The sequence below is a fragment of the Lytechinus pictus genome, unplaced genomic scaffold, assembly GCF_037042905.1.
Source record: "Lytechinus pictus isolate F3 Inbred unplaced genomic scaffold, Lp3.0 scaffold_20, whole genome shotgun sequence".
In the NCBI taxonomy this organism is placed as follows: Eukaryota; Metazoa; Echinodermata; class Echinoidea; order Temnopleuroida; family Toxopneustidae; genus Lytechinus; species Lytechinus pictus.
Genome location: NW_026974141.1, coordinates 2,867,329 through 2,889,680, shown reverse-complemented (window position 1 = coordinate 2,889,680; position 22,352 = coordinate 2,867,329). Strand labels below are relative to the sequence as shown.

At 35.5% G+C, this 22,352-nt stretch overlaps 1 protein-coding gene across 4 annotated transcripts in view; it reads right to left on the bottom strand.

The window, feature by feature from the left end:
- Positions 1–22,046, bottom strand: part of LOC129283241 (beta-parvin-like) — a 31,495-nt gene extending 9,449 nt beyond the window's left edge. The window contains exons 1-13 of one of the 4 annotated variants that reach the window (XM_064114727.1): positions 21,859–21,990; positions 18,866–18,946; positions 17,224–17,294; positions 16,225–16,327; positions 14,321–14,464; positions 12,220–12,335; positions 10,979–11,037; positions 9,219–9,251; positions 3,711–3,730; positions 2,745–2,806; positions 1,658–1,726; positions 1,149–1,250; positions 400–472 (exon numbers count right to left, since the gene is read on the bottom strand). In XM_064114727.1, coding sequence (XP_063970797.1) covers positions 400–472; positions 1,149–1,250; positions 1,658–1,726; positions 2,745–2,806; positions 3,711–3,730; positions 9,219–9,251; positions 10,979–11,037; positions 12,220–12,335; positions 14,321–14,464; positions 16,225–16,327; positions 17,224–17,294; positions 18,866–18,946; positions 21,859–21,964 — 1,039 coding nt within the window. In that variant the 5' untranslated portion in view covers positions 21,965–21,990. Of the gene's footprint in view, positions 1–399; positions 473–1,148; positions 1,251–1,657; positions 1,727–2,744; positions 2,807–3,710; positions 3,731–9,218; positions 9,252–10,978; positions 11,038–12,219; positions 12,336–14,320; positions 14,465–16,224; positions 16,328–17,223; positions 17,295–18,865; positions 18,947–21,858 lie in introns of all 4 variants that reach the window. The other 3 variants (XM_064114726.1, XM_064114729.1, XM_064114728.1) reach the window with 3 other exon arrangements.
- Between the last annotated feature and the right edge of the window lie 306 nt (positions 22,047–22,352).

The following is a 22,352-nucleotide window of genomic DNA, read 5'->3' as shown; positions in this document are numbered from 1 at the left end:
TTTATACTCTTCTCGTTTGAAAAGTTTGTGTAATGTATCATCATTCATAACATGTTCCCTTTTGCAAAACAAAATTTTAAAAAAATCATCCGATCATGGAGTAACAGGGCCCCGTCTTACAAGGAGTTGCAATCGATCCAATCCATATCAACTGTATGGAAGTCCATCAATGTCATATTCTTGTCTATAGGAAATTTTCACAATCACCTTAGTAAACAAAGAGAATCACAATGAATCTTCAAGAGAATGATGAATGTATGAATATACATCATAACTAGAAAACATTTTGAACAAACACACATTTTAGATGTTGACGTTGCTGGCTTTCCATAGTGGCGGTTGATCGGATCAATCGCAACTCTTTGTAAGACAGGGCACTGGATTACATGACAAACTCACCCTCAGCTCTGGCCTTGGCCTTAGGAAGACCAGCGTCGTCCATCAGATCCAGGGCCAAGTTTACATTGTGGACCTACCAAAAAAATGAAGAAAAAACAATTAATGTGGTGCTCAACCAGCATCACTTTGTGGAGCGTTGTGGCCCAGTGGATTAGTCTCCGTACTTTGAAACAGACGGTCGTGGGTTCAAATCCCGCCCATGGCGTAGTTTCCTTCAGCAAGAAATGTATCCACATTGTGCTGCACTCGACCCAGGTGAGGTGAATGGGTACCTGGCAGGAATTTATACCTTGAAATGCACTGAGCGCTTGAAGGCTGCTTGAGCTACAGCCGGGGTAATAATATTCAAGTCCTTTGGAAGCGCATACAGACGTTATTCAAAATGTGTTATGCGCTATACAAGAACTGACTATTATTATTATTATCATTGAAAACGATTCACTCAAAGAGTTCAATTTCAACGCATGAGGCATTGAAATGAATGAATAATGTGTATCTACCGGTATATTTTTTACATACATACGAGGGGTGCAGATTAATGCATTGAGAAATTGACCTGTGCAAACGCAAATTGAAAATGAAAGAGAAGATTATTTTTGTGCCTTTTCAAATAAATATTTGATGAATAAGTATGCAAAATATTTGTGACGAAATTTCAGAATTCTGTGTAGAGGTCCATATAAAACAAATGCCTGTTTAACTGTGGTTGAAAATCAAACGTTTTGTTAAATCTACTAGTTATCACCTACCTTTTCTTCAAATGTTGTGGGAGTCATATGGTAGCAATGAAGAGGTACATAGTAGCCTTCTAGCAGACCCATTAACAGGATAAAGAACACACCATCATGAAACTAGGAGATGAAAAGAAAATGATAATATTAGACTGGTTTCTTCAAAGGTTGTCAGAGTCATATGATAGCAGTGTAGAGGTTCATACATGTAAACAAAATCTGATGATTTCGGAAAAATTAACCTAACAGCCTTGTAGATAACATCCCACACTATTATCATGCCAATTTTCATGGTGTTTGCGTGATCGGCAGCAGAGATCTCAACGGGGGTTGATTCAACCCCCCCCCTCCCCCGGTCATCTAACACCCTAAAAAGCCCGGCCTGGTTAGGGTTAAAATAATGAGTCTCTTAATTGTATACATGACTAATTCAGCCAATGGGCAGAGACTCCTGTTTTTAAATAAACATTGAATTCTATATTGTTGACTACAGTTTTGAGAGTCTTTTTAGATGTATTTCAACTCACCTGATTATCAAGGTCCAGGACTTCAAGATTGAGTTTGTTGAGATGTTTGTTAGCAAAGGCAATCAGTGACTGTGGTAAAAAAATTAAAATAAAACCATACTACATGAAAGAATTAAGGTATTCACCATGTGGTCTGTCCCCTAATAAAGACTATTGTTGTGTTACAGATAGTCGTAGATGACAAGTTAAAATATACATTCCTGTTTGTGGCGTCCATATAATTGCATCATATTTTAGTGACTCGAGCATATTGATGAGTAAAGATCGGATATGTACAAGCACTTTACAAATGATTATTATTTGTTTGGCGATCACCTGTGCCTGGAAGGCGAAAAGCGAAACTGAATCACTGTGACCTGCAGGTCTCTCCTGATATAACTGATTGGGGGGAGTGCAAGTGAACCACTACACCGTAGTTTCCCCCTACTCTTGTAACAAAAATTGCAGTGGGTTCTTAACGTGCAAAGGTGGTGACTATCCTTTACATGGGGTCTCCATTTAACATCCTATCCAAGGGATGGAGTGTTTTCCACTGTAACATAGTCTGCATCTATGGAACAGGGGAGACGTTTACACACAACGCAGGCTTCAGTCAGCCACCTGGGATGGACTCGAACCCACGACCTTTGGTTTGACAGGCAGATGCTTTACCGACTGAGCCAACTTAATATTATCTGAAGTATACTTAAAAACTTATAATCAATGAGTTCATATCTACTCCTGATATTAATTTACGGTACTGATGAGAAGTTACACATATAACATATCTTGAAACGGAGTACATGAAAATGATTAATAATCAGCCACATGAAGTATTTGGTTGAAGTTACGGTAAACATGAAAAGTTTATTATTTTGGATTATCTTTTTATAAATATTTTTTGAAATTGAAAACTTTAAAAAAATATTAGAGAAGGCGGACCTCAAAGGCACAGACAAAAACCAGGGACAATTCCAACCACAATATTATAATTTCAGGTATCATTATAAACTTTGAATAATGAACATACTGTACAACTTGTACACGTCTTCAACGTTTATATAATTCTCATTTTATGGGCCTTCATGAGGTACCTTTTCTTACTTACCTTCTTGACGACGTTAAGCTTGTCAGGGGCGTGGTCAAAGAGGGTGTCGAAGGCATCACGTTCTGGAAATTTGATGAAAGAGATCAAATGGTGAGCCATCGGGCAAATTTGAAAAAAAAATACCAGGGTCTGAAAACAGGATTTTGACTAATGACATCTCTAAAGTTGATTAATCAAGTACACTTTAGCCTGAATTCACAAAGGAGGTTTAGAATTTGTAGTTTGAAATCATGGTTCATGCAGATTTCTTCCACCGATTATGCTTAAATTGGCGGATAAATTATAAAAGAGTCCAATAAGGAATGTATGCTTTTATCAATGCACTGAATTGATGTTTGTCACAATGATGCAGTAACTTTTCCCCTACGGTGGCCGTACAGCAAGTCGAAAACAGCAGTTATAACATTTTTTACCAGTTATATATAGGTGTTTTGGATAAGAAATAAACAAAATGGATGTTTTCGACTCGCCGTGTGGGCACCGCAGGGAAATGTGACTGCAGCATAAGATCACTGCATTAATGAATCCACTATTTGTGTTAATTCACATAAACAGTGGGCTCATTAATACAGTAGCCTTAGTATCAAGCTCCAATTTATGTGGTGGATGCTTTCCAGTCTCAACCAGCTATTCAAAACCACCTTTGTGAATTTGGGCCATTGCTATTAGGGGAACATAACCTCCAATCTGAAAAAAGAGAAGTTTTTAAAAGAGCACATAAACATGGCTGCCATAGTACTACTTCCAACAGATCCAAAAGGAAAGTCTTCTATTCCATATGATAAGTCACTGCAGTATTTGAGATGGTGAGCTGTGATTTTTACAGGCCATAACTTGATGAAACAAAGGTAGCTTGCCTAAAAATTTTAAATACAAAACCTTATCACCCATGGGTGTGCTTTGCTATCAAATAAACCTTTAATAATCCAATACACAAATTGACAGACAAATCAATGATGTACTCACCAAAACGTCCTCCAATGGCCCTACAAGTTTTTTTAAGGAAAGAGATTTGGATGGAAAGAGAAAGAGGGATAGAAAAAAGAAAGAAAAGGATGGGATAAAAGAGAACAAAATTGATTCATATTAGATTCGCTATAAATGATAAAGATTCGCTGGATAGATAAACTGAGATAGATGGATAGATAGGAAGGAAGGAAGGAAGAAAGAATAAAACACAAACTCTACCAAACTCCCCATGATACTATAATCTCATCCCACTCTCTCTTTAAAATAAAAATATGGTAGGGGTTTAAGAAATATTAAAAGTTACATGAGAACACTGTATCTACACTGGCAGAACCTCTTCTTTCATTATATTACATAACAGTTAGTTGAATGAGAGATGTTAGAGAAACTTTCTGTAGGGAAACCTAGAACTCTTATCTTTGAACCATATTTCATTGCATATATAATAAAACTTCTCAAGTGTATCAGATACAGCCTTTTCTACCTCGATTAACTTCAGATTCCATAAAAATATGTGACATTATGAGCCAGTGTCATTTCTTATCAAATCATGAGGAGCTCTATACCATATACTTAATACTCACCTTAAATACAATCAATGCAACACATTGGTGCCAGAAAGACCTAAATACAACTTTTCACTTTCTGCTTTCATGTATTAAAGAATGAATGCCTTTAGCTCCACACACTTATATTTACATAAGGGCATTTTTGTGTGACTGTGATAGAGAAAGATGTGGTACTTAGAGCTTTCTTGCACAGATACCAATCTTTTTAATACAAAAGATTACTAGAAAAGTTGAGTTCAGTTCTTAAAGTGTACCACCAAACATTTCATTGTTTTCCTCATCATAATTGGAAACAAAATTTGATTTGAAGGAATTGCCACTGTTGTAAACTATACTGATTCTAAGAGGGCCCTTGGTGTCAACATATAATTCATTATATTATGTTAGATTAAAAAAAAATCTGTAAATCCGTGCCATCATTGGCTTTCTAATTTGCAAATCATCTTGTGCATATCAAATAATACTACAAGTATTCATATGGCATCCAATTACTTCTTCACATATGTACCCTCTGTGCATTAAACCATCCTTGTCAAATGAGAGGCATGTACTCTGCACGGAAGGGAGCAAGCACAGATCACCTTAAGCCCAGCGCACACTATACAATTCGTTGCGATCCAAATTTCAAAGTACCGGTAATAACATCTTATATAAACATTCCAACCAATAAAATCTTAGCGATCACACTTCAGAATAGTGGTAGGACTACTGAAATCGAAATTCAGTCTCGTTCGAGCCTCCCTGTAGGAATAAAAGCAAATTCAATTCGAAATCGTAATGACGTCATCATCGCCTGCGACTTGAAGCCGATTTGGCGTTTATTCCGAACACAAGTCTTGCCGCAAAGATAAATTAAGATTTTATTATTCCTAATATTATGCTGAACTTCAAATAAAATAGTTTTGCTTCTTGGAACTTTCAAATTTAATGCAAAATGCAATTTATTAAAAAATTGTGTTGTATTGAATCGCATAGTGCACGCTGGTCTTTAAGAGTAAATTGCCTGCTTTCCAAAAATTTGTTCATTCTCCTGAGAAAAGCAAGAACATTCTTGCCCGATATATCATGTTTGGATGGTCCTTTTAAGGACCAAACACATGCCCCCCAAAAATACATGATTTAAACATTGAAACCTCTCCTTCTTCATATAATTCTGATGGCTTTTGATATGGAAGAACTACATTACAAAACAGCCTAATTGCATGCAAGCTTATGAAGAAGTCGATTATAAATACAACTTGACCCAAAACAAAAGAAAATAATACCTGTAAAAACTATTTTAGGTTATTAATACCTATGAATGACACCATGAAATAAAAATAAATCTTAAAACTCTAACCAAACAATTCAATTAATTTAATAATGTTAATTAAGTGGAATTTATGGATTCACGCTAGTAATAATGGGTTTCGATGATCAGAGAATGATATGATATTAATTCTGATCTCACTACAAAAGAAAAGTCTTTAAAATCATTTTATATAAACAATTAGCAACAAAAATATAAAACTCTAAAAAATGAGAAAAACAATATAACATGCCATATAAATCATATGGAAATCATGAAAAAAAAATAAAAGTAACAAATTTCTCTATAAAATGTTATGCTTTTCTAATATGACTGGAAAAGGCAAAACTATGATGACACAGATGTACATCGCAGGGCCCTTAGCTTGAAGAATAGTTGTTAGCTGAAAGGGGATATCCTTCGAAATATTACTAAACACAAGATGTCTTATTAAAAATATACATGCATTTTTCACTGTACAAGAAGTAAATGTTACACTTTTTAGAAACAACCTATATGTATCTTTACAAACATGTTTCTGACAGCTGAATGTGAACTGCGAAAAAAATACCGCAATTGGCCAGTTAAGTCTTCAAGCATACAAAATTAAAGTTTGAATCTTAGCTTTTCTTCATGTATAATTTTATCATTCATATCTCGGCAAAGACAAAATTTATTCCTTTGGATTACATGAATGGCTTTTTGCATGGTCTTAAAAATGCCTAAAAAATACCTTTTTAGATATTTCAATTTGGGCCTATCATATAAAAAATACAAACAATATTCCATTTTGCAACTCATCTGCCATGCATTAGACAACATAATGCTACCAAATCATAGCATTTATATTTGAAAGTGAAACATAAATACCCCATCCCCTGAAATAAATCAAATTATGAGAAAAACAATATGCATGAAAAATAAAACATATTATCACTGAATCTATTTTAACTAATTGTACATGTATGCTAGAATCTAATTTACATGTACAATTAATCAACTTATCATGATAACTTACTAAATTGGAAACAAAACTGAATTACTGGATAATTTTCAAGCCTTATTAAGTATCTATTTCTACTTTGACTACTTTTATTTTTCTTTCAATTTACTACTGCTGCAAGATTGATTTTTTTTCATAATTCAAAAAGTATATTGCAATGTGATCTTCTCTTTTCTATAATTTGAACATAAAATTTAACATTCTATGAACATAAAATCATGCCAAAATTGTTTTATTTTTTTATTCTAAAACACTACTGGTAAAACAAAATAACAACTTTAAAATGAGTTTTAATCTGCAGACTACATGTACATATATGTGTACTTTAACAAAATGTTTTCTCTCTCATTTACTATTCTCATATATTTGTAATGGTATCAAACGTGAAAAATGACACTGATCAAATTCATTATGGCATGTATGAATAAACGTTGGATAATTGATGAAAATAAATAAAGCAACAGCATTTTCCAATTTCAGAAATGAAAAAAAGAAAAAGACAAATGCTCCTTTATCTACATGTATATATATCTGAAGCCCCTTCATTTCTAAATCTTTCTCGTATACATGTATGGCACTGTTTTCATGTATGCCCTAAAATCATCTATTCTTGCCTTTAATGTATATGGTAATTGAAATTAAAGTGTCTCATGTGAAATTCTAAGCGCTGCTCTTAAAGGGGAATCCAACCCAAATAAAAACTTAATTTTATAAGGAAAAGAAAAATCAGACAAGTTGATAGGTGAAAGTTTGAACAATATTGGACACACAACAAGAAAGTTATAAATTTTTTAAAGTTGTAAATATAGGTAATCACTATACCCATGGAGACTTCAAATTGGCCGCATATGGGATGTCATAGTGATGTAAGGCAAGGACTAGTCTTTCATGTACTCCAGTACATATTATGGCTAAAATGTCATTTTCCCCCAAAGTTTTATTTCAAATTATATTTTTCTTTCATGAGGACATAAAACAATATACTACCTGGGTTATATTTAGATTACTGCCCCAGGGGAATGGATACTTAGGAGAGAACCACAAATCCCTGATAATAAAGTACATGGCCTATGGGAAAGTTGTCCTTGCCCCTTGTCATAATTTACTTACCCAGTTGCCAATTTGAAATCTACATAGTATAAGTGATCTCAATTTTAAAGCAGCTATAACTTTCTTATTGCTTGTTCGATTTCTTTCAAACTTTCACCATTCTGTTTAATTTATTTTTCTCCTTCCCAACATAACATTTTATTGCCAAGGCTGGATTCCCCTTTAATTGCTTGAGATGAAACACTTTCCAGAAATTATTGTAAATCCTTCATACATGCACTTGAATTAATGAACAATTATCAAGTCACCATTGATGTCCCCGTCTTACAAAGAGTTACGATTGATCAGATCAATCGTAACTATGGACGGCCAGCAACGTCAACATCTATTGTGCATGTTTGTTCAAAATATTTTCTAGCTATGATGTATATGCATGCATTCATTGTTTTCTTGAAAGTTCACTGCGTTTCTCTTTGCATCTAGGGAGGACATTGTGCAAGTTTTTTGTAGAAAAAAATTATGACACTGATGGATTTCCATAGTTGCGATTGATCGGATCAATCGTAAATCTTTGTAAGACGGGGCCCTGGTGTCCCCGACAACTGGTATCCGAAATTTTAGAAACTCAAATTTCCATGACATGCAGATACATGTAGCCCGGTAATAATGGTATGTTCGTTTTGTTAGTTCAACATGAGCGATGGTTATGATTTTGCAGATAATGATGATCAGAAACTCCAACTCCAAGCTTAGCTATTAATGGGAGACTCTTCAGCTTGGAATTCCTCACAAACTTGACATTTGAATTGATTGATCGTGCAAAGATCAAATCGTATGTGCAGTCATTCGCGCAAAGGTGCACAAATCATACGCACAATAGTGTAATGTCCCCTATTTCAAACTCCAGGCTTATACATACAGTAGACATTCTCTGGTACTATTTTGGCCTTGGGCCCATTTCATAAAGAATTACAACTATAGTTGTCATTATGGCGACTACCATGGTAACAGGGCACAGCAGCCAATCAAAATCAAGTATACCACGGAAGCTACAATAGTGGCAAAATTACAACAGTTGTAACTCTTTATGAAACGGGCCCCTGATCTGGTTTGTTTTGTATTTTTAAACAAATTTAAATGACATATCATATATTGATAAGCCAGGGCTTAAATTATAGTAATCTATGGCCCTTGAAAGCCATGTCCATAGAAGCACTGTTGACTGGCTGTGATGCCCCTCTCATCTATAGGCTTTGGAAATTTGTTATGCCCTGTTTTTTTTTCATTTCGGCCATTTGTGCTGTAAAATAGATATGTGCCCTGCAGAACAGTGGCTTTGCTCTGAAAAATCATGAAATTTCAAGCCTGATAACTACATATATCTATTTAAAATTTTAAGAAAGGGCATTATCTGACGAGAGACACGCAGTGATACAAAGCTAGAGTGGGAAAACTTACATTTTTGGTGGGAGAGGAGGGAATCTGTGAGGATTTACTGAAAGTGGAAGATTTCCCAGCAAAAGCGGGAGAGTTGGAGTCTCTGAATGCTATATAAATAGAAGCCTTTTATTTTTATTTTTTTTAATCTGGTATACCTGCATTGTTCTACATGAAACCAAGCAACAGACCTGTGTGTGAGCAAATAATTCATCTTTTCATGTTAAAAATGAGGCGACAACAGTTGATAAACACGGTAAACATCGTACATGTATATCCCGAACACGTTATCACAGCAACTTTACAACACAGATCGCATGCCACAGACCTGTACGTAAGCAAATAATTCATCTTTTCTCGTTAAATAATTAGGCAAGGATAGTTCATAAGCACGGTATATCCCTCACGCATTATCAAGGCAACTTTACGACACAGATCGCTTGCCACAGACCTGTGCGTAAGCAAATAATTCATCTTTTCACTTTGAAAAATTAGGCGAGAATAGTTGATATACATGGGTTATCTCTCACACATTACAAATGTAACTTTACAACACAGAGCATATGCCAAAGACTTGTATGTAAGCAAATATTTTTCAAATGATTTTTTTATAATATATTATAGAGTTAGGCAAGGACAGTCAATAAACATCACAAATTATAATAGCAACTTCTAGACCCAGATCACATGCTGTTTATCTAGATATAAATGCTTCTTTCAGGTAAAAGCTGTAATGACTAAAGTTTTGAATTAATGAGTCCACTGTTCATTAATAAAATAGCGTACTCCACCATGGCAACAGGCATCAATTTAGCGCACTGTGACACAAGCATGAATCAATATTTGAATTTTGGTTTTATACACCAGGTAAAATAATGATAATTTATACATGAAATCTGCCTAAACCGCCTTTGTGAATTCGGGCCGTTGCTTTTTTTTTCTTGCATATCAGCACATACTAAATCTACATGGTAAAAAAATATATATTTGCTACTATGGGGAAAGTTACTGAGGGAAGAAAACCTTGGAAAGAATTATGACCTCTGAAATATGATTCTAAATGCAAGAAGGATGGTATTTCATAAAGCAGTTCGTATGATTTTACGCACACCAACTACGACCAATCATTACTAATATCATGCAAACACATGAATAGAAATTCAAACGATTTGTTTAGAAATAACTGCATACAAATCCGAGGCCCCGGTAACATAAAAAGATCAAAATTCACAATTGATGATTTTGTTGTACATGGCTTGCCATAGACTAACAGTTATAATCAATCATACAATTAATTGTATCTTTTTATGTTGCAGGGCTCTACTATCATCAGAGCTGCCAAGTTGTATTTTGCATTTTCAGTATTCTTATCCCCCAAAATCAGTATTTTGACAAAAAAATCAGTATTTTTACCGTGTGAGATAAATATTTTGTATTTTTCCCCAAAAAAGTGTATTTCATAATAAAATGCTTGGCGCACTCGCCCATCACGGCGCTCAAGCTGCATGCAAGCTAAAATGTGCACTGCTCTTGCAGATGAAAAAAAAAAACATTGAAACTTGTGTATATCTTCACCCTGGTTTTTACAAAATGATTGAAAACTACCCGACTCTTGGTGGCTCCAGGCCCTTGAGTCCCGGCGCCCGAACAGACAAAAAACATATTTTTTAAAGAAAAAACGTACTGCCGTATTTTGGTTGCAAAAACGTACTGAATACGGAAAAATCGTACTACTTGGCAGCTCTGTATCATGCCAAACTACACATATGAACTTGAAAATGGAATTTGCTTTGAGAGAAAATGTAGAATGAATAAGGAATGTGGGAGATTTCTCTGAATAAGTAAATACAGGGATATTATAACAAATTGTATATCCCAAAAAGAGAGAAAAGAGAAGATAATTGAGATAAATACTCACTCATTTGTTGCTGTGATTTCTTCCTCTACTCTCGATGTTTGCAGCATTCCATCTTTTTTCTGTAAGAAAATATTTATGAAACTAATTTTTTATCTAAATGATGATGACGATATTGAAAATCTTGCAGGAGCTATTCATTGATATGCGGAGTGCATAGCACCCGCCTTGCTAAGTGGTCAACACTATAAGCAAGCATAATGTATAAATGTATTATAATCTAAAAAGTGTTTGTATCCACCAAACTATAAGCTCAATTCACGTCCATATCACCCTGATTTACCTGCATACAAGCAACTCCTCCCTCCCGGTACTCATTTACACCAGGGTAAAGAGTGGCAAATGGATATTAAGAATCTTGCTATAGGATTGGTCAGAAGTCAGTCATGTGATAAAGGGTAGTTTCCCCATCAATTATCACTCACAGTGACGGACCTTTTTTGTTTTGCTGATCTTTTTCAGCCCATATAATTTGAGTACGCGCAAATTTTGTCACTCAATTTTTTTTTGTCCATCATCTGCAGTGACGATCGTGCAGGATCTAGATGGGCGCATGCAGTGTACATACGCGCAAAAAGTGCATTGCCCCTTGATTGTTTTGTTGTGATGGCAAAGTTCCTTTGTGAGGTCACAATAAATCTTGTAGGAGCAAGACCTCGGATGCTTGCGCACATATCACAAATACGTGCTAGCATTAAACAAGCATTTTTTTTTCAAAGGAAACCTTGATTTAAAATAAAATCTTATAGAGAAGTATTGATATTGGTTTCTTTGTTTATAGTAGCTCTCAATGCGGAATAAAAGCATATCATCATCTCTTGATTTCAGGTGACAAGGCAAACTACTGTATCACTTTCTCGGCAAACTGGATGTACCCGCCATCTTTTCTCAGCTTCGCCCTGGAAAGATAGCTACATCCAGCTTGCCTCATAAGTGATAATTTGTCCATCACTTTCACCAACGGTGATTATTTGCTTAATATCAAGGCCATACTGTAGAAGTACTGGAATGTAACACATTTTCAGACTTTGATTCGAATTGAAAATGGAGAAATGACAATATGACCATTGGAACAATTCTTTAAAAAAAAAATTGCTTTGCAAGAGGCATGGATCAAAGAATTCAAAGACTATTAAAGTGGTGGTTTGGGGGAACATTTAGTAAATGGATGAAAGGGCCCCTACACTTCTATTGATGTAGTCAGACGTTCCACCACCTTTTGCTTTAACAACAAGCTTTCATACCTGAACGACGACCACCTTGACGATGACGAACTCGGGGATCATAATGGGGGCTTTGAAGTGGAAGGCAAGAGCGACTAGGAGATGGAGGATGGCCACGAGGTTGCGTGAATGGATAGCTGCAAGATGAAACAAAAAATACAAGAAATAATACAAACATTACAGTGAAAGCTCCTGCAAACCCACTTCGAAAATACCCCTCACTCCTCGTCATAACATGCATCCAAGTTAAATTTCATTTTCGAGATATCCTGCAGAGCCCTTTGAAGATTATAGCAGAAGGGGGAGGGGGGTGGAGGGTGAGGGGGAAAGGGAAGGGAGGGGGAGGAGGAGGAGGAGGAGAAGAAGAAGAAGAAGAAGTAGGAGAAAGAGAAGAAAAAGGAGAAGAAGAAGCAGAAGAAGAAGGAAGAAGGAGGAGAAGGAGAAGGAGGGGGAGAAGAAGAAGAAGAAAAATAAAAATTTAACAAATAATACAAACATTAAAGTGAAAGCTATTGCAAACCCACTCTGAAAACACCCTTCACTCCTCGCCATAACATGCATCCAAGTTAAATTTCATTTTCGAGATATCCTGCAGAGCCCTTTGAAGATTATAGCAGAAGGGGGAGGGGGAGGAGGGTGAGGGGGAAAGGGAAGGGAGGGGGAGGAGAAGGAGGAGGAGGAGAAGAAGGAGAAGAAGGAGAAGAAGGAGAAGGAGGAGGAGGAGTAGAAGGAGGAGGAGGAGAAGAAGGAGGAGAAGGAGGAGAAGAAGAAGGAGGAGGAGGAGAAGAAGAGGAAGAAGAACAAGAAGAAGAAGAAGAAGAAGAAGAAGAAGAAGAAGAAGAAGAAGAAGAAGAAGAAGAAGAAGAAGAAGAAGAAGAAGAAGAAGGAGAAGAAGAAGAAGAAGAAGAAGAAGAAGGAGGAGGAGAAGAAGAAGACAAAGACAGAAGGAGAAAAAAAGAAGAAGAAGAAGAGGAGGAGGAAGAGGGAGAAGGAGAAGAAGACAAAGAAGAAGAAATGTTTAGAGTGCAGTGGTTGTGACTTTTGCATTTCAATACGAGGGTTATGAGCTCAAACAAGACTCCGTGATTGTAAAGATAGCTACAAGAAATTATAATCTGAAGAATCCCCCTCCACGTTATGAAGTAACAAATGAGTGCACTTTCACAGAGAATTTTTTTTTTTTAATTGCCTTCCATGATAAGGCTCCAATCTTATACTCCTATCATCCGCAAAGCAAATAATTTAACATTGCTTGATATAGCATATTTTGATTAATCAGAGCAACCTTAACAACTATAGCAATAAAGGATTTAATAATCTCTGTCATTAGAAATGTGGATTCTTCACAAAGAAATGTGTCTCTGTTGGTATTTCTTTGTCGGTATGAATTTGCACAAGGCAAACTTGGTTGTCCAATCTACTTGCATGTTTTACTGTACATACAAATTGCTATACCGATCCATAACCATTTGTGCACTTCGTAACACTCCTTCCAGTGGCTCACTTTATTCATCATCCCAGCATAGCTTCCGTATGAGCTGCCAAAGGGATTACTCCATCAAGTATCAAGTATTGTGTCAGTCACATTGGTTAACCCAACTCCAGACCGACCAAATCTACTACATTTATTTATTTATTTATTTCTGATATTTTGACAGGGTAACCCATTCACCAATAAGTAGTGGTCTTCCATGGGGCCCTGAATAACAATAAACATATTTACAAAATGCATAACGTATGTACAGAATGTTACAGCATTAAGATTCACATTAGGATTTGAATGTAAAACGAAACATTAACAAACTTAGCAGCAAACAAAACGCAGACGGGCACTCGTTTGACCTATAATCAAATATCAATAAATCAAATTAACTAAGAACGACATCTTGAAAATACTGATAATATACACCAAATCATCAAGGTCATGCTAACACAAAATACGCACAACAGTGGATGTTCCGCAAGTGATTTATAAATTACAAGTTCTTCTAAACATTCTCTTAAATGAAATGAAACATTCTCTTAAATGAAATGAAATGTTATTTCCAACGACATAAAATCGGTCAATTTGGAGTTGGTTTCACTGGTGTGACAGTAACATCAGGCAAACTTATTCACTCACCATCCACGCTCCATTTGTCCTTATTCCATCTAGGTAGGTTAAGGAGTTTGTTGACGTAATCCAAGATGGACTTGATTTTTTGTTTCTGGAAGATCTCGGACTGCATCACCTCTCGTACTTCAAACTTGATCCCTGCCAATTTTTCTAAACACGAAGGTATAAATATGAACATTTTTAGTATATTAAATAATGCACATCATGCAGGGCATTATGAAGAATTATACGCACAGGGTACCGTTAGAATACTAATAACATCGTGGAATCAGTTTCTGGTACACCATGTGTAAAGTCCAGGAAGGACTGGGATAAAAGTGGATAGAGAAAGAAGATAAATTGATGGAAAGGCGAGAAATTGGAGGTTGGGAAGTAGAGTATTCTTTTCGGAGTGAGTACAGTCCTTAAAAGGACTGGAAACCAGGAGCGGAAAGCTTGAGTAGTAGGTTGGTGGGGTTGGAGAGACGAGAGAGGCTTGAATAAATGAGAGAAGGCTGGCTTGAGTCGGCGAATGGAGCTGTGTAGAGCAGGAGCAGGAGAGTTCTAACATGCGTTTCAAGGGCAACAAATGTGTGCATTCATTCTAATGGCTGAGCAAAATGATGTGCATTATTTGTTTTATAAGATAGAGAAAGAAGATAAATTAATAGAAAGGCGAGAAATTGGAGGTTGGGAAGTAGAGTATTCTTTTCGGAGTGAGTATATAGTCCTTAAAAGGACTGTAAACCAGGAGTGGAAAGCTTGAGTAGTAGGCACGGTGAGTTGCTTGAGTAGGAGGCTGGTGGGGTTGGAGAGACGAGAGAGGCTTGAATAAATGAGAGAAGGCTGGCTTGAGTCGGCGAATGGAGCTGTGTCGAGCAGGAGCAGGAGAGTTCTAACATGCGTTTCAAAGGCAACAAATGTGTGCATTTATTCTAATGGCTGAGCGAAATGATGTGCATTATTTGTTTTATAAGATAGAGAAAGAAGATAAATTAATAGAAAGGCGAGAAATTGGAGGTTGGGAAGTAGAGTATTCTTTTCGGAGTGAGTATAGTCCTTAAAAGGACTGTAAACCAGGAGTGGAAAGCTTGAGTAGTAGGTGAGTTGCTTGAGTAGGAGGCTGGTGGGGTTGGAGAGACGATAGAGGCTTGAATAAATGAGAGAAGGCTGGCTTGAGTCGGCGAATGGAGCTGTGTACAGCAGGAGCAGGAGAGTTCTAACATGCGTTTCAAAGGCAACAAATGTGTGCATTCATACTAATGGCTGAGCAAAATGATGTGCATTATTTGTTTTATAAGATAGTGATGTGGATCCTTGTGATTTGATAAACCATCCTCATCTAAAAAAACAATGGCAGATCAATAAAACTTATTACTCGTCCAAGTCATTAGCAAATTTTCCTGTCGCTAAAACAAATGTCAGGTCATTTGATAGATTTCAGCCAATTATTCGATTATGATCCACAGCTCCATTTTGAACTAAACAATGCATTGTTCCTACAGAGACGCACAATATATTCCACATATAATACTAATAATCTTCCAACTTCTATTTAATACATGATAAATAAATTATATTTTAACCCATCAAAGCAATAAAATGGCTTATAGCTTATAGGGGCTGGACAGCTTTGGTTGGTACATCATTGCCAATAGGCAATAATGGTATTTTGTTTTGTTTGTTTGATTTCTTTTCTGCTACATTTATATATAAGTAAAAAAAAATTATGAAAAAACATCACACATGTGATGCAACAAGTGCAAATCTTGAAGATAAAGCAGTTTTATAAACAAAAGAAAGAAAGTCAATCAAATAAATAATTATGGATTATTTTGTATTCAAACATTGTGTACTAGCAGAAGAAGGGTGGCCGCCATACCAATATGTGTGAAAGCAGAACAGCCCCAATTATAATGTAGATCACGTACCAACAAGGTTGCCTAGGATCTGACCGTCGTAAAGATCCTCTTCAAGATCTCGTACTATTATCCTCTGTTCTTTCATTTCTTCATTGATCCATCTGATTAAAACCTAATGAAATGAAAGAGAGTGAAAGAGTGTCAGAATCGCAGTAAAGAGAGTAAACAACATAAATACCCAGAGGATGGAATTTCCATGTTCACGGAATCTGCTTTCTCTATTATATAGTGCAATATTAAATCTGTTTTAAAATTAATACACACTTTCATGAAGGAAACCCTTTTTTCAGTTATCGTGCCTTTATTATTTCTTACTTATTATTTACACACAAGAAGAAGAAGAAGAAGAAATGTTCATAGTGTAGTGGTTGTGACTTTTGCATTTCAATACAAGGTTATGAGTTCAAACAAGACTCTGTTATTGTAAAGATAGCGATTAACTCAAGTATACGTAAGAAAATAGGAATTTTGTTTCGGTTACGACATTTTGTACCCAAATTTACTTTGATATTGTTATACAAAGTTTTTATAGAGCCACATCTCACTTATGGCGTTGAGGTGTGGGGGAGTACTACAAGAGCAGCCTGAATCGTATATATCTTTCCCAAAAAATGGCAGTGTGAGCAATTACCTTTAGTCACTGGCAAGCTCATTCTCACCCTTTATTTAATGATTTTATTATTTTTTTACTTATTATTAATTTTTTTTTTCTTCTCCTGGCTGCATAAAGCTATGGGCCGATCCAATTTTTATAAAGTAATTGCAAAAATATCATGTAATTTTAAATGAACTGTTAATGATATGAATCAAATTTTCATTGACAATGTGCAAAATATTTCACCTGTAGATGAGGCATTATACACATAGAATATGAGATCATGTGATGGTTAATTAGACCAAATCGATAGTATTTAGCCATGACAATGTTAGAAAATCTTAGAACTGGGAAATCTGTTAGTAAACCAAGTGGATGCAATCAGTCTTAACATTTCATGCAGGTAAACTTACTTCAATAAGCTCTTTGACTTTAGGGGAATCCCTAGAGTCAGGTTCTATCATCGACCGTTCTTCACCTTCCTCTGTGAAGGACAAATAAAAACAAACAAAATATGCATATCAATGATGAAATATTATACAAATAATACACATTATCTTGGGAGTTAACAAAACAATCCCAAGTTTTACTTGTAGCAACAAAATGGTTTAATGACATTTGCTCCGGTGGAAAATCGGAGCAATAACCCAAACATGAAACCTAACCTCCAAAAGTAAATAAACCAAAATCCTAATCTTAACATTATTCTGAACCAAAAAACTCTATTACAATCCTAACTCTAGACTGGAGCAATTGTCGCATTCCTGAGCAAATGTTTTGTCACCGACAAAGTATATTGGAATTCCTGCTACCACTGCGACCTTTGACCTGAATGCTATCACAGTTTGTACAAACAGGAAGTGAATGACACTCTCATCCTGTTATCGACAATGTAGAGCTTGAAGATATTATTGTCAGTAATAAAGTAGCTTCTATATTGTACATCCGGACTTTCAATTGCATGGCACTGACATGATATTACATTTAATATTCTATTAAGTATGAATGAATTTATTCATTATCCAATGCAATGATAATAACAATTTACAAGTTTACAGCCAATCAGTTGTGAATACATAGAAAAGCAAGGATAATAGGAACCAGAAATAGCATGAATGCTAGTCAAGTCTGGCCCCTTCTAGTTTAGGCAGATTAAAGACTAGAAATAAATGTTACCTAAATCTCCCTCTTAATTCAGGCCACCACCCATTTCAAAGTTTTACCAATATCTTGGTTCCCTAAGTTCTATACTTCAACATCAATCCTTTTTAACCACAAATTCTTTTCAGGCAACTGTACATGTGATTGAGACCAGCATCTTGGATGTCTTACAGATAAATGGCACCATCAACATCAATTATCACCATGATCATCATCATTATCACCATCATCATCATCATAGTCATCACCATCACCATCATCATCATCATCATCATCGCCATCATCATCATCGCTATCATCATCATCACCATCATCATCATCATCATCACCATCACCATCACCATCATCATCATCATCGCCATCATCATCATCGCTATCATCATCATCATCATCATCATTATCACCAACATCATTGCCATCACCAACATCATCATCACCAACATCATCATCACCATCGTCATCATCATCATCATCATCATCACCATCATCATCATCATCACCAACATCATCATCATCACCAACATCATTGCCATCATCATCATCCTAATCACCAACATCATCATCACCACCAACATCATCACCATCATTGTCATCATCATCATCATCATCATCATCATCATCATCATCACCAACATCATCATCATCATGCATCATGCTCATCATCATCATCATCATGCATCATGCTCATCATCATCATTATCATCATTATCATCATCATCAACATCATCATCATCACCATGATCATCACCACCATCATCATCATCATCATTATAATCATCACCATCATCTTAGAAAGCAATTCAGAGGAGTTTGGCTTTCGTGATAGATAAACTAAAACTATTCTGAGCAAAACGGTAAATATAATCCCTTTTCTATAAAACTCCAATTACTCACCCATGACAAATGTTTCTGGATTGATATCGACAGGATTGGCAGGTGAATCCAAGGCATGTCTTCCAATATCATTGATATCATCTGAAAAAAAGACAGAGAATGGGTGAATGGGTACCCGGCAGGATTAATTCCTTGAATGCACCAAGCCCCTTAGCAGCTGGAGCTACAGCCAGGGTAATATATAGTGCGCCATTGAATAGGAAACTAGATAAATCGGCACCTCATAAATGCTATATGGTCGCATTTCATAAGTTCAGTATGCAAAAAGGGTGGCGGATGAACAAATTTCCATGCAGTGCTGTGGATAAATTGTAGCTTCATGTACATCATAGCCCCATGGCCAAATTTGTTGTGTAAAGTCTCATTTTGAAGCTAGAACTATAGGCTAATTATATATTACTATAAATTAGATCAATATAATATCAGCAACAAAAACTACAGCACATTAAGTTTGAAGTTGCAGGGGTGGCGGAGCCGGTGGATGCAGTGATAATATGTTGAAATGTGATACTTAACTCATGATTTTTGTTCATTTAAAGCATTTGTTGAGTTAAATGTCACTACTTAAACAAATAAAGTTCATTTATTGTCAAAAACAAACTTTTGGAACTATATCAATGTCCCTATACAGTTAAATTATTAATGATCTGCCTAAACAATATACTCGATGAAGTAGGAAACAGTTAGCCAATATATACATTCAACAACCCTTTTTCCCCCTAATTTCTTTTAATTTCAATATAGATTGGGTCTAATTTCACTTTAGAATTATTTAAAGACTATAGGCATCACTTTTAAGTTGTACAGATTCATAAAATAGATATAGGCATGCAGGTAAATTATGTTAAGTTAATTAACTTAAATAACAACTAAAATGTATTATTATGCCATAATATATTCTATTACAATGTATGTCATAATATAAACATGTACATGTATACTGACTGTCAATCTCATTTTGCTAGTCAGTTTCAATATAAAGAACAACTAAGTTTTATTCAAATTTGACAACTTTGAAAATATTCAAGAATTAGCTACATGTGCATGTTAGCTCAAATCTGCAACCTATCTGATTAGTGAATTTTAGCAAAAATTTGTTAATTATTTAATTTTTAACTTCATTTATACTGTTTTAATGTCTTGTATCATTGCAAAAAACTTTTTTTTTCTATTCATGGTGTAGTGATTTTTTTTGTGCAAAATTAAACATCGTTAAAATTAGATGTGCATGCAATAACAGATTACCATTTTTTTGTTATGGATGTAAGCATTGATGTTCAAATAATAAAACCGCAAAATACTAGGCTGATCCAATGTAGCATTAATTTTTTACACCATTTTATGTGCAGAAGGTCCAATTTGAGAAAAACACATTTGAAAATTTGAATTTACATTGACATTAATGTATTAATTAGATATAAATTAGTCATTTTCAGAAAAAAATAAAGGTATTTTAGGATAAAATCCTCCTTGATATTTGAAGAACGGTAATACCATATAAAACATATTAAAAAATAACTTTTTTGACCATTTTTACAGTTCGCAAAATTGGACCACCTTATGACATGCGACCACATATTATTATTATCATTAGAAAAATAAATTATGGGTAGAAGAAAACAAAATAAAACAACTAAATATGTTAGTTCACCCTCGTGTAAAGCTAGTTTTAAAGCTTGTCTTTAGTTTTGGTACATTCCCAAAAAGAGCATGTCTCTATTCTATTTCAATACAGCATTGGTCTGAAGGATATCAATTGAAAATGTATTTTAATTCGATCATGTGCCCAATAAAAATATAAAATTTGCATAATTTTGTCTTTTTATATAAAACACATTCTCAAGCATGGAATGGGCTGAAACTAAAGTTTCAGGATATCATCTTTGTCAGAAGCCCTCTAATATCCAATAACTAAATATGTAGAGCATATGCTCAAACAGTAATTTTGAATCAAATTAAAAACATTACCATTACTCAACACTACAGAAGGCCAGGCAGCTGTCCAGGTTAACCACCATACTAATCATGAATTGTCAATGAAAAGACGTAACTCGGCCTACCACCAAAATAAATGGCAGTGAATGAAAGAGTGGTTTATCTCGTCTTTCCGTTAATGCCCACAATCATTATATTGATTATTATAGCATATGAACGTCTAGACAGCTGGCAGCCGTCTGTTTCGAGGAGTTTTTTAACATTTAAATTTTTTTTAATTTCTCCTCGTACACAGACGGCTCACTATCGTGCAGCAACCATTAGGGGGCAGAGGTTAACAATGCAAAATCCCCCCGACGGGGCTCATCGATTTTTGTCTTTATTTCATAAAAACATATAAAAAGAACTGTACCATAATAAAGATTATTATTCAGTTTTGGCCTGAAATGCACCAAAACAGGGAAAAATAAACTTAAAAGGGGGAAAAACAGGGACTTACTTCGGCTGTCGCGCAACTCCCACTTCCCTTGTTTACCGAACTTAATACATAAACAATATATGGCCATTGAGTACCTGTAGTACTACAGATCGAGCTAGAACTTCGGTCTCTGTATTTGGTGAGTGGAGCCAAAAATGGAGTTCAGCGGAACAACCAACATAACAGAGATCGAAGCTTTTGGTCTAGGCCTAATGACATTCACATTGACTTGTCATTAGTGATGTGAATGTCAAGATTGACTTGACCTGAATTTTGCAGGGACCGGCAAATGCTTTATTTCATTATAGATCTAATGCCAAACGTTTGACAAAATTTACCTCATGAAATGAAAATTTGGGTTGGCTGTGAACGCGAGAATAATGGCAACGCTTGCAGTGAGAACTCGCTTGCATCCCCGCACTCCCTGCCTGAGGACGAGGCTTAAGTCAAAAGGCGATGAGACAGTCGGAGCGAATGTGAAGAATGCGAAAATCGAAACCTATAGCTGGTAATTGCCTTCCCAGTTTTTCACGAAATACCGACAGAATACTCATTTAAAAAGGATCATCCCGTAAATTACCTTCCTTTGATTTCTTTTTCCTTCCTATTGTTGTGACTTTGTCGAGGAATGACTCCTCTTTCTTGTCTTTTTTCAGAGTTGCTTGGGTCTTCGCTGGAGAAGCCATCTCGTATTTTCAATGGTATAAATAATGAAGATAGCAGTTCAACTTTCAAGCGATTGGGGGCCTGTGACTGAAATAACCGACTGATTTGATAGGAATAAAATGGGCGTGGTCGATTTGTTTACATTTATCTCCGCTCATTCAGGAAGTTCATAGCTTAGTTGGTGATTGATTCTATTTAGACTTTTTTAAGGATACATTTGTTCTTGACTTTGTAGCTAAAATTATTGATGAAATAAAAGCATCTGTTATAGGCAATCATATTTCTGTCTGCTATAAGACACCATTTAAGTATGATTTACTTTCATAACGCAACATAATTTGCTGAAGTTAATAGCTTCGAATTTCGAGAAAGTAAAGTGGACATTTTTTTGTTGGTTTGTTTTTACAA